Raw genomic sequence first — 12409 nt, forward strand, 5'->3', positions numbered from 1 at the left:
CAGATAGCAAAGTCCTGTTTTATCTCCCTATACATTAATAACCAACACAGGCAAATGAACTACTGCTACAACAAACTATCAAGGTACCTTCCTGTTCGTTATAAGACTACTGTATTATCATCATTTTATTGATAGGTCTATGTGAAAAGCGTAGAAATGTAGTTAACAAAGAGAAAAATCCTAACATACATTTTTTTTCGGCACGTTCCCAGAATGACACAATTTTGTTAATGCCTTATTGATACTGTAAAGTGGTTGTCTGAAGTGAGATGGATCACAGAATTATTCTACCTCCATGGAACCCTTAAGATCTTTTTCCATTTCAACCTGTGCCAATAACTGGTATATTCAAAGGCTGCAAGAAACTGCAATTAAAATATTTCTGCTTTCGGGAAGGAATAGCCTTTATGGTAGTAGATAAGCAGGTTTCCTCTCCTCGATCTCCCAATAGGCCTGTCGAAATGGCATCCAATAGCTTACTTTAAAATGTTAGGTGTCATTAAACACTCCTCCTCTACTATAAACCTCCATCCTGATTAGTCACGTAAAGCGTCAGTCACACTGTTCCGGTGATGGCCAATGTATACCATGTTAGGTCCCGGTGACTGGGGCTTAAGGAAATGGAGATAAAAAAAAATACTTGTACTTTCTTTAGCGATATGGAAGAATAGTGAAAATGGTTTCTTCACATAACCGTACACGTATTTTTAGCCTAAACATCTATTTATAACAAAAAGTTAGTTTGTTTTGTTTATTAATTTATTAATCATCGGCTATTGGATGTCAAACATTTGGTAATTCTGACATATTGTCTTAGAGGGGAAACCTGCTATATTTTTCCATTAGTAGAAAGGGATTTTTTATATTCACCATTCGACAGACAGGATAACACATGCCATGACCTTTAATATACCAGTTGTGGTGTGCTGGCTGGAACGAGAAATAGCCAGAATGGGTCCACTGACGAGGATCAATCCTAAACCGACTCACATCAGGTGACCACTTTACCATTGGGTTGCCTTCCGTCCCTTCTATTCATAATAAATGCAGATAGAAACGGAGATATATGCAAAACATCAGTTGTAAATATATATTATTTTTTTGATGGAAAATATAGACATTTAAAAAAAACTGGAAACACTGTACAAATGACAAAAAAATCCTGAATTCTGCATATTTTATCTCTACAAAAAGTAATGAGCCTCTAACAAAGTCATTTATCATCACTGTCGGCAAAGAAGAAGAACATTTAATAGCAATTACGGAAACACTCCGACACTTGCTTGTGTAGTTAATGTTAGACATCTTGTTTACTGTTTGAAACAAACTACACAATGAATGAACATACATAATTTATTAAATTCTTTGATTTTAGTAAGTATGATCTTCCAATTTAATAAAATAAATAATAATAACAACAATACCACTGCATTATCACTACCACTAGATGCACTGATTTATACAAATTTCACTCTGATATGAGTACTAAGTATATATATAAAACATGCACTGGCGTAGGAAGTGGGGGGTCGGCAAGGGGGGCAGTTGCCCCCCACTTTATAGCAGCAGCAATGGTTTTTATATATATATATATATATATATATATATATATGTGTGTGTGTTTGCCCCCACCCGCCCACTTTTTGGCACTTTCCTACGCCCGTGTCATGTATACATTTATTATTAAGAATCACAAACGTTAAATGCATTCACATACAATTTTAACAGTTTTTAAATTAAATATATATATATATATACAATTTGTTTTCTTGTACACTCTTTATTTCTCTGACATGAGGATTAGTGGTGTTAATCATCTATAGTACTTCTCAGTGTCCCTGAACAATGTTTTATATAAATAATTTCAGTTTGATTTGACTCGAGAAGAAAAGTAAACTTGTGTTGGATAAACAAAAAACCCACACTATTTTTGTGTGCAATTTAGAAAACAATCGGCTCAGAAATAAATAACTTGTAGCAAATATATAGTAAGTAAACAGTGTTCCCTTAGGGAAGGACTACATTTGACTATCTTGAGTTTTTAAAACATTTTTTCCTAATGTTTTGTTTTGGTAAAAAATTAGGGAAAATGTATACCGTAATGTATAACATTACAAATGTATAACAAATAGGCCATTTCAAGGTGGGCTTTTTTTCAGATCCAATTTTTGTCACCTTGTGATGTGTGAAAACCATATTTTCACTAATTGCTTTGCAATTCATTAAAATATATTCAAACATTATTCATTGACATAAAAACCCATCATCCATGAAATAGCTTTTATGTATTGCATGTGTTAGACAACTATCAAAACACAATTAAATTAGTAACAAAGCAAAACCATCACAGGATTATGTTGATTGGCACGCCAAAGAAATTTGCATAGAATTAATACTGAATATTACAATAACAAAACACTAGTTATCTGAATATTAGATTCTAATATTCTATTTGGTAATAATCACATTTGTTGTACAGCAGTCAATACTGAATTTTCTTATAACAAGACCTCATCATAGCTATATCAGCAAAATAAGGAATGTGAGACAATGTCCTGTGACCAGATGATCAACTACAGCTTTGTCACATAAAATTACATAAAGCATAATGATAAAACTATAAACTTGGTTAATGATAAAACCCTGACACACTCATACCAAACATTTTGATGTCTAATCTTCAGAACAGCCACTTAAACTAAAAGGATACACACATAATGAGGAAAATATTTTGGTGTAAAAGAAACATTTCTGATTAATTTTTTTTTAACAGTATTAAAACATTTATCTTAACATATGCTACTGTTCAGGCCCGTAAGAGCTGGAGGGGGGCTCAGCCCCCCTTTTTATTTCGGGACTTAAAATGTTTTATAATGCCAATACGGAAACCTGACGATATAACCATAAAAATGAGCCCTCCCCCCCACTTTGAAAATCTGTTAAATAGAAAGAAAGAGAAATGTTTAATAAATTTGTTTAATGTAAACGATAACGTTAAAATGTTTCCTCAAACATACTGATTATTAATTAAATTAATAAAATATGATGAGGGAATTCAGTTTATTCATTTACAGTGCAATATGAGGAGGTGATTACTATAAATACTCATTGAAACAGCAGAATTTATAATAATGGAAGCATTTCAAGTTTATTCATTTTAATTGAGCAAGATTTTATAAAGCTCTATAATGTATCCCAGATGACTAGATTACAATGCAAGAGTAGTGGACCAGGGATGAAAATTTCCACAGGCAAAAGTCTTGAAAAAAAATAAAGGTGATCTGGGGGATACTATTATGAGCTTTTTATCAAACTATAAGAACACAAACAATTTTGAGTGGCATTAAAATCTGGAATTCTGGAAAATGTTCGAGTTTTCACACATCTATGGTGGTCATAAGTCTGTAGACATCACATTTTGAATATCACAGATTTCAGCAGTAAACTCCATGGTCAGTATTTGTAGTATTGTCACCAGTAACAGTATCTTGTAATTTGGATCGACATCGGTAACATAATTATGTTCTTCCAATGCAGATTCTCACTGGCATATCACAACACACAAGTCACCGGCATCTGCAGTCTATCAATACGCGTGATACTTGACTAGATACTTTTATTTGACAAAAGTATGTATATTTGTTCCCTTTCTGTACTCATTTCTTAGCATTGCGAGCATTGTTCATTCTGAAATAAAGAAGAGAATGGCAATGAATATAATAAAGGCAATAAAAAAAAAAGAGGCATATTTTAATCTATCATAAATATCAGAAAAGAAACAAACATCTTCAGAGAACATAAATTTTTAATGACAACCAATTACTAAAACATGAATTCCAAAAATAAAATAAAATAAATAATTAAAAAACCAATAATCCTTCATCAAAACCCCCTAGAAGGCTCACCCAACCACTACTAAAATAGTAGTTTAAATGCAAAGAATTATATAAGAAAAATGTACAATTTTATGATGATTTTCTGTGAAATGTATAACACTGTTTAATATCATCTGAAGGGTTTGCAAATTAAACATCATACATTATTATTAGTAGTAGTAGTCGCAGCAGTAGTAATAATACTAGTAATTTATAATAATAAATATTATTTTTATTATATTTTTAAATTTATAACATTTGGTTTCTAATCTTGCTCCCCAGATCAATATGGCCATGCCAACACCACACATTATGACAACAGATACCTGGCTAGGTTCTCCACATACTCTGCTGTGTTTTGAGCGGCATAAGACATCTGGTTGTTCATGTACGTGAACCGCGTCGCACTGCCCTGACCGTTCTGCTGGTAGCTCAACACAGGTCCAGTTTTATTACCAGCTTGTGCTCCATTGTCACTCTTCGGCACACCTCTCCTCCTCCCACCTCCTAAACAAAACACAAACTTAGGTAATGGGTCTGTTGTTGTTTGTTTTGTGTTCTGTTTTATGTTTTTGTTTGTTGTTACTTGTATCCGACACAGGATGCAATGAAAAATAAAAATGCTGCTGCCTAAACAAATAGAAACTGCTATTCCTATTCACACTCAACAGAAGCTGAGGTCAATAAAAATATTTATAATTGCAACAGTAAGTTGACATCATTATCTCCCCTTGAAAAGAAACGGACACCTTTCGAATCTTTTTTTCTTTCTTTTTTTTTGCAACTGGCATAAATTATAACTGGGTTTTTTTTAAACACTGGCTTTGTAATTTTTGTTACTAGACATGTTATTTTAGTTATTGGCTGTGCTATCTTTGTTATACATGAAAACAAAGACTTGTATCATCCTTTAAGAATTTGGAAGTTAACACCCGCCAAGTTCAGCCACACTTCCAGACAGCCATATATAAAGCTTTGAAACTGCTAATATATCTACTACCTAAATTCTATTTAGTATAAGGTCAACTGAGGACATTTTCCTTATGACTGTCACCTGAGGCGCTCTATTTATGGTCAAAACACCTTATACAAGCCCTATTCCCCGATTGAACCAGCTGAAAACATGACTAAAAAAATATTACCGACCTTTCTCCTTACCTCGCTGTATGGGATCAGAGTCATCATAGTAAACTGGGCCAGTAAATACTGGAGGAGACACCAGCTGCATGTTGGTTACCTTCACAGGAACAGAGGTCTTGTATTGGTAGATACCGGGCAGGGTGGCTTCGCAAGAGTTGGCTTGGCTGGTGGGTGGCTGTAGTGAATAACACATGCCATACAGTGTCAATCTGCATTAAATGATAACTGTTGATAAAACCACGCAATGTCTCCCCACCCTATGCAACATGGAAACTCTAATCTTAGTGAAATTCATATTTGTATACAGTGAAACTCCTCTAAACCGGACACCCTGGGGACCAAGTAAAAAGTCTGGTTTTAAGAGAATTCCGGTTTACAGAGGGTCCGGTTTTGAGAAGTTTCACTGTATAATGTAAATGTTAAGTCACTGAAGACTTTTTATGTCATAGTATTACATGACTATTCTCTTCAATAAGCTCACCTTATAATTCTACTAAATATTGTCATAAAAACCCTTTTAACAGTTTTCTATTGTGTTATCAGTAGACTAAAAACTAGAATAGATTACAATGAGTAAGTATTAGGTTTCAAGAAATTAGAAAAATAGAGGATACTAAGCAAGTGGCCGTTACTTAGCTAGATTATTAGAGGTGTTGCCCCAAAATATATGTATATATTTATAATGCCTCAATATATTACTGGTGTTGAAAATATGGAATTAAATTCTGATTGAGTTTTCTTTGAAAAAGATTTTACATTTGATAACATTGTTGGGACTATTTCACATGGAATGATTGGATGGATGAATGAATGAATGAATGGTTGGATGAATGAATGAATGGTTGGATAAATGAATGAATGAATGAATGGATGGATGGATGAATGAATCAATGAATCAATGAATGAACAAACAAACATTTAAAGGATATCCCAATAGTGACACTAGTGAAATGAGATTTAGAAAATGACCAACAGAAATGCTATTACATTGATCTCTTTCACAGGTAGGTGATAAACAGAATGTGGGGTTGTTTTTTATTAGAATAGTTTGTCATATCACACATACCTGGAAGTACAATTGTTGATCAGCAAAAAACAGTTCTGCCTTTGCCCTCTCCTCATCAGAGACCGGCAGACCATCAATCACAAGAAGCTGTGGGATTCGAAACACTAACAGAGGACGGTGCATCAATCTCCGAGACAGCTGCAACATATATGTTACATGACTAGTTTATAGAAAGTATCATTTTAGAATATCATTTAATCTGTCAGCACCACTACAATATGGTACATCCAGTACCACATGTTTAACAAAGATATAATTTAAAACTTGCTACATGTCAATATATACTCTTCAAAAAAAGAAACGCAAAAGGGTACAAATGGGTTATAACTCCGATTTTATGTTTCCTACCGGTTCATGCTTTGTGAATATAAGGTCATTGCATGTCCCAAACACATTCCCACGGTTACATTCGATAAAACGCAGCTACTGTACAATAAAGTTCCAAAATGTGAATATTCGCAAAAACGCAGCCACGTGCAAACCATGTCACCACTGCACGTGCGTTGTCTGCACGTGCAACATGAACACCGACAGTATAAAAGTGCAGGGTGTTCGCTTGCCTGGCCTCTGTATCTGGCCGACAGTTGACAATCCAGGACATGCCACGTCTCAGTGAACCGCAGAGAAACAATGCCATCGGCCGACTAGACGCAGGCAAATCCAGAATGGCCGTTGCCAGGGCATTCCATGTGTCCCCAAGCACCATCTCCAGACTGTGGGACCGTTACCAGCAACATGGATCAACACGTGACCTCCCTAGATCCGGTCGACCACGGGTCACTACCCCCGGGCAGGACCACTACATCCGGGTACGCCACCTTCGGGAACGATTGACTACTGCCACCTCCACAGCCGCAGGATATCGCAGGATATCCGACCAGACCGTACGGAACCGCCTACGTGAGGTAGGAATTCGTGCCAGACGTCCAGTTCGAGGTGTCATCTTAACACCACAACACCGTCGACTCCGACTGCATTGGTGCCAGATTCATCGACAATGGCCTCAACTGCGATGGAGACAGGTGTGGTTCAGTGACGAGTCCTGATTTCTGCTCCGACGTCATGATGGAAGATGTTGCGTGTATAGGTGTCGTGGTGGACGTTATGCGGCAAACTGCGTGCAGGAAGTGGACAGATTCGGCGGGGGTAGTGTCATGGTGTGGGCAGCCATCTCACACACTGGCAGAACTGACCTGGTCCACGTGCAGGGCAACCTGAATGCACAGGGCTACATTGACCAGATCCTCCGGCCACACATCGTTCCAGTTATGGCCAACGCCAACGCAGTGTTCCAACATGACAACGCCAGGCCTCACACAGCACGTCTCACAACGGCTTTCCTACAGAACAACAACATTAATGTCCTTCCTTGGCCATTGATATCACCGGATTTGAACCCAATTGAGCATCTATGGGACGAGTTGGACCGACGCCTCCGACAGCGACAACCACAGCCCCAGACCCTGCCCGAGCTGGCAGCAGCCTTGCAGGCCGAGTGGGCCACCATCCCCCGGGACGTCATCCGTACTCTGGTTGCTTCAATGGGCAGGCGGTGCCAGGCAGTTGTTAACACACGCGGAGGCCACACCCGGTATTGACTCCAGATGACCTTGACCTTGGTGGTGTGTCCTATCACTTACTCACAATGGACTAGAGTGAATTGTGAACAATCCTGCAACATTTGGTAATTATCGGACTCACCATTCAATAATTAAATCAATTCTCCAAATGTTACGACAATGTGGTTTTGTGTTTCTTCTTTTGAAGAGTATATATATGAAAATTCACAGCTGCAAGTTTCGATTTGCCCTTTCATGTACTGACCCGCTTTTGTCAAAGCAAAGTTAAAAAGGTAGTCACTTACTGCATTGTTCACCACAGAAATTTCAACAAGACTGCCAAGGACATCTAACTTCTCCAATTCACACAAATCCTGCAAAATACAGTTACCAAAACATCAACATGCTTAATACTGTGACTATGAAATTTTGAAATTGACATGCATTATATGGGAGTTTTCTTCATTTCCTTATTAAAGAGTTTAGATGCAGAGGACTTATAAATACATATTATTTATTCTATAACTTACCCATGATATCCATGTCATAAACCCATGTAATAATTTAGTGTATTAACCCGTTCAATAATGGTATGCAAATTTAAAGGTCTATGCAAATTTGCAAGGTCTCTAGTCGCTGTCAATGGGTCATTTGTTTACGTAGTTAATGATGTCGGATATCTGCTTTATCCTATGAAGGTAAGAACATTCGGACTGAACAGAATAAAGCAGATATCTGACGTCAGTAACTAGTTATTATTTTTATCCTGCATACCATGAAAATTAAGGGGAAAAGCTATCATTTGTGTTTTTATTTCTGCCACATTGTACAATGACCTAGATGTCAAATGAGCAATTTTGTAATGTAGCTATGCATGTGACGTCATATGAATGATATCAAAAGTCATAATCTGCTAGTATATGTTTATGACTTTGCTTTAATTGGTCGTCATAATCTGTCAATAGAAACAGTGGTTGCAGGATAAAAACCAACAAGACCTGTGTACCTGAGTGTAACATTTTCATAAGATGTAGTTAAAATGTGTGACGTCAAACTAATTTGAGCTAATTGTGATGACGTCATATTACCGATGTTGATGACTTTAGAACTGTAATTTACTAAATATCGAATGAAAATGTTTTAGAAGTGTTACTGAATATATAGAATTTGCTAATCATGTTTTTTAATATGTAAAATATCAACCTTGTTTCATTAATCGGTATTTGTCTTGGCAGAGCATCGACAAATACCAATTAACGTACTCAGTTGACATTTTTCCTATTAAAAAACACTTGTGACGAATCCTCTATTTACATTTTAATACATATAGGTAAAATAATTGTTATCCAAGGCAGACACAAACACAATGTTTACCATACACAAATTATTGCATATAAAAATATCCACCAGTTATTCAGCTAAATTCCAAAAGATTTTTATTGATTACAATTTGATGGTAAACTTGCTTTCTTGCTGCATATAAAAACCTACCTGCAACCGATTTGAGCCAAGATACAGCCGTTGCAAGTTTTCCAAATGACCCAAGTTTGACAGCTCCCGCAGGCGATTTTCTTCAAGATGCAGTTCCTGAAGATTCCACTGGTTAATAAACGAGAGTTCAGACAGTCCCTTGATCTTATTCCGGTCCAGAACCAGTTCTCGGAGATCGTGAAGACCATCCAAACCTTCCACTTTCATAATGTCATTTCCTAAAAATTACATTGAGAAATCAAGACCATCAGCGTGAAGCAGATCAAAATTACTGTCTGAATGTTTATGCATTATTAATTAAGTCTGGAGACATGCTCTTACAGAATATCTTTTAATCACAGATGTTTGTAGGTGCATTGTAGAACATTTTAAATTATTGTTCTATCGTTTTATAAAGGGGGGGAAGTATGGCCTATCAAACACACCCTACCTACTCCTGACTAACCTGTGATATTAAAAAACCCTGTATATTAAATCATGTATACCTTGGAGGAAAAGTGCCTTCAGTGATGGTAATCGACTCAGCTGAAGACTCGACATGTCCCTGATGCCATTGTAACTAAAAATATAACAGATTTTGCATACATTATTCAATGTTTATTTATTAATCATGACATACAAATCAATCGTCATAATTAAACTCAATGGAATGCAAACAAAAGTACAAAGCATCACACTGAAAACTGATAAAAGCAAACATTATTAAACTGAAAAAACAAAAGAGAAGAAGAAAAAGTAGGCTACTTATTCCAATGAATCTTTTGGGTTTTAAATTTTTTTTTTTTATCCCACTGCCCCCTTTCCTTTTTCTCCTTTGAATTCCATCTCATTTCTTCCCAATCTGACAGCTCATATCTTTCAACTTCTTTTACTGTCCACCTCCACATCCCAGTCCTTGTCTCTTGTGGTTATCCGTGTCACACATCTGCCATTTTCTATCAGGTTTAGCTGTGGGCTTGGTCTGACCACGTCGAAGAGTGTTCAGTAGTTACTTCTGGCATTGTTAAGAGGCCCTTGTAACCACCTACTATACTCCCCTACCACTGTGCTGTTGGTCAGACCAACTTTATTAGCCGCAGAGGACGAGGATGCCAGATGGGTATAGAGAAGTACACAGACTGCCCTCAAACAGATTGAAATCATGGGAGAAATTGGAATTTTTTTATAATAAGATAACGAGAATGATAGACAGAGGGTGATGAGAAAGATGAATGAAAGTGTGAGCCAACTTTTATGGGATTTGAACCACTATTGTCAGCTTGTTTGTCCAGCAGCTTATCCAACAGACCCCATGGATCTTTAATAATCATGTATTTATAGTACTGTACTAGTAGTACTTCTAATATAATGTATTAAAACAAAGTTCCAAGACTTGGTTTTGACTGAGACTGTTAATCCATTGTCAAAATGCAAATCAAAACACTTACATTGTACATCTCAGTCTATTTTTCACAAAAACAGTGAACTTTGGGACTTACAGCATGTACATCTATTTTAGAATTAAACACTGAATTTAAAAACATACATAGCCATCAGCTGTAATGCAGCTTATACGTGGATTCAAACAACCATCCAAATTATTAGACAACTTACCCTAGATGCAATACTTCTAAATTTGGCAACACTGGCGTGTGTGACATTTCAAACTCTATGTTTTTGGAGAGGAAGTTGGTTACTTTTGATTTAGTGTTATTCAGAAGCTTCATCTTTGGAAGGATACACTCAATATGGTTGTGATTCAAACACAGGACCTGTAAATTAGAAATATAAAATTAAAAAAATAAACAAACAATAAAATATGATACATTTTTATTTATATCTGTATACATCAAATTATATAAGTGTACATTTACTAACACAAGAAACAGCTAAAGGAGAAAGCAAATGCAAACATACATAAATGGAAATAACTGACAACTAAATCTAATTTCCAGGTCTATATACTGAGATAGGAAAACATAATAAATGATCAGTATACTAATTTACATGAAAACATAAAAACAGCTCACAGAAGTGTAATAATTTGTAAGTTTTCAAGTTTCCAGTTTATTATGACTAATCTGCATTTTGAGCAAAACAGACACACCAGATTGAGACAACAATTTTTTAAGAGACCAAAATTTGAATTACTGAAACAAAAGACAATTTGTCCTTGAAGTATCACCCAGACAGACTTCCAAGTTGTTAGTATTTAGCATCCTCCTAAAAAATCAGTAAACTATTACTAGGATATTGCCAGCTTCAGTGATGTAGTGGTTAAGCTATCAAATATAAGTCTGACAGGTATCAGGTTCGCATGATCCCTGTCCAATCGTCTATCCACTGTGAATGTCAGCAGCTCAATGGGGAGACAAAAGGCCACTACCCAAACTTCTCTCACTATTACAAAATGTTTTTTTTGTTGTAAATAATTTCAGTTTTGTTTGATGTAAGAAGAAAAGTAAAAGTGTTTTGGAAATAACAAAAAATACTATTTTTGTGTCCAATTTAGAAAACAATCGGTTCAGAAACAAACAAATAACTTGTAGTAAATTCCATAGCATAAAAAAGGTGTTCCCTGTGGGAAGGACTATAACTAACCATTAAACCACTGTCCTGAACAGATAACTCAGATTTTGTTCGTGATAGTGTGCTTGAAATATAATTGGTTATGATCATGAAAATCAAGTTAAAATTAACTAACAAAAACACTAATACAATATCCACATGAATATTAACAGACCAGACTATGAAACAATGGTGTCTTATAAAGTAGGTTCACTTGGCTATTAAATAACTCACCCTAACATTTACGAGGTGGACCAATCCAGTAAAAGATGTCAGGTTATTGTGTTCTAGGTTGATGCTAAAAACAAAGCAAATCAATGAGCACCATACATTATTCTCAACATCTCACCAACAGGTAAGCCTAACTTCCTGCTGCTAAATACATTTAAGGATTTATCAAACTGTATTTGTCCTGTCTTATGTATGTAGTGGTAAGTTCATATAATGTAACCCATTTTTATTAAACTTTAATACAGCTTCAATCTGCTCTAGGAAACAACAATCAATCAATCAATAAAATATTTACATGCTCCTATACCACGAAGGTTTCGAGCATGTCTATCCCAGGTTCGGCCACCGGATGCCAGTAGTCCAACCTGGGACAGAACAATTACTGGGGCAATTTTGATATTTAAACAAACAGGGAAAAAGGACTTTACAATAAATAATTTTGTGCGTTATTTTCCCAAACAATATTTAATATACAGCAAACAACTAACAATTTGTAGCGC

General features: G+C 35.9%; 1 protein-coding gene across 2 annotated transcripts in view; it reads right to left on the reverse strand.

Annotated features, from left to right (window-relative positions):
• Nucleotides 1-891: 891 nt before the first annotated feature.
• Nucleotides 892-12409, reverse strand: part of LOC121371456 (leucine-rich repeat-containing protein 9-like) — a 41821-nt gene continuing 30303 nt past the window's right edge. Inside the window, exons 27-35 of one of the 2 annotated variants that reach the window (XM_041497351.1) lie at nt 11913-11976; nt 10725-10882; nt 9617-9690; nt 9132-9349; nt 7946-8014; nt 6082-6219; nt 5034-5190; nt 4202-4382; nt 892-3687 (exon numbers count right to left, since the gene is read on the reverse strand). In XM_041497351.1, coding sequence (XP_041353285.1) covers nt 3657-3687; nt 4202-4382; nt 5034-5190; nt 6082-6219; nt 7946-8014; nt 9132-9349; nt 9617-9690; nt 10725-10882; nt 11913-11976 — 1090 coding nt within the window. In that variant the 3' untranslated portion in view covers nt 892-3656. Of the gene's footprint in view, nt 3688-4201; nt 4383-5021; nt 5191-6081; nt 6220-7945; nt 8015-9131; nt 9350-9616; nt 9691-10724; nt 10883-11912; nt 11977-12409 lie in introns of both variants that reach the window. The other variant, XM_041497350.1, reaches the window with a different exon arrangement.

This window comes from Gigantopelta aegis, chromosome 4 (genome assembly GCF_016097555.1).
Source record: "Gigantopelta aegis isolate Gae_Host chromosome 4, Gae_host_genome, whole genome shotgun sequence".
NCBI classification, from domain to species: Eukaryota; Metazoa; Mollusca; class Gastropoda; order Neomphalida; family Peltospiridae; genus Gigantopelta; species Gigantopelta aegis.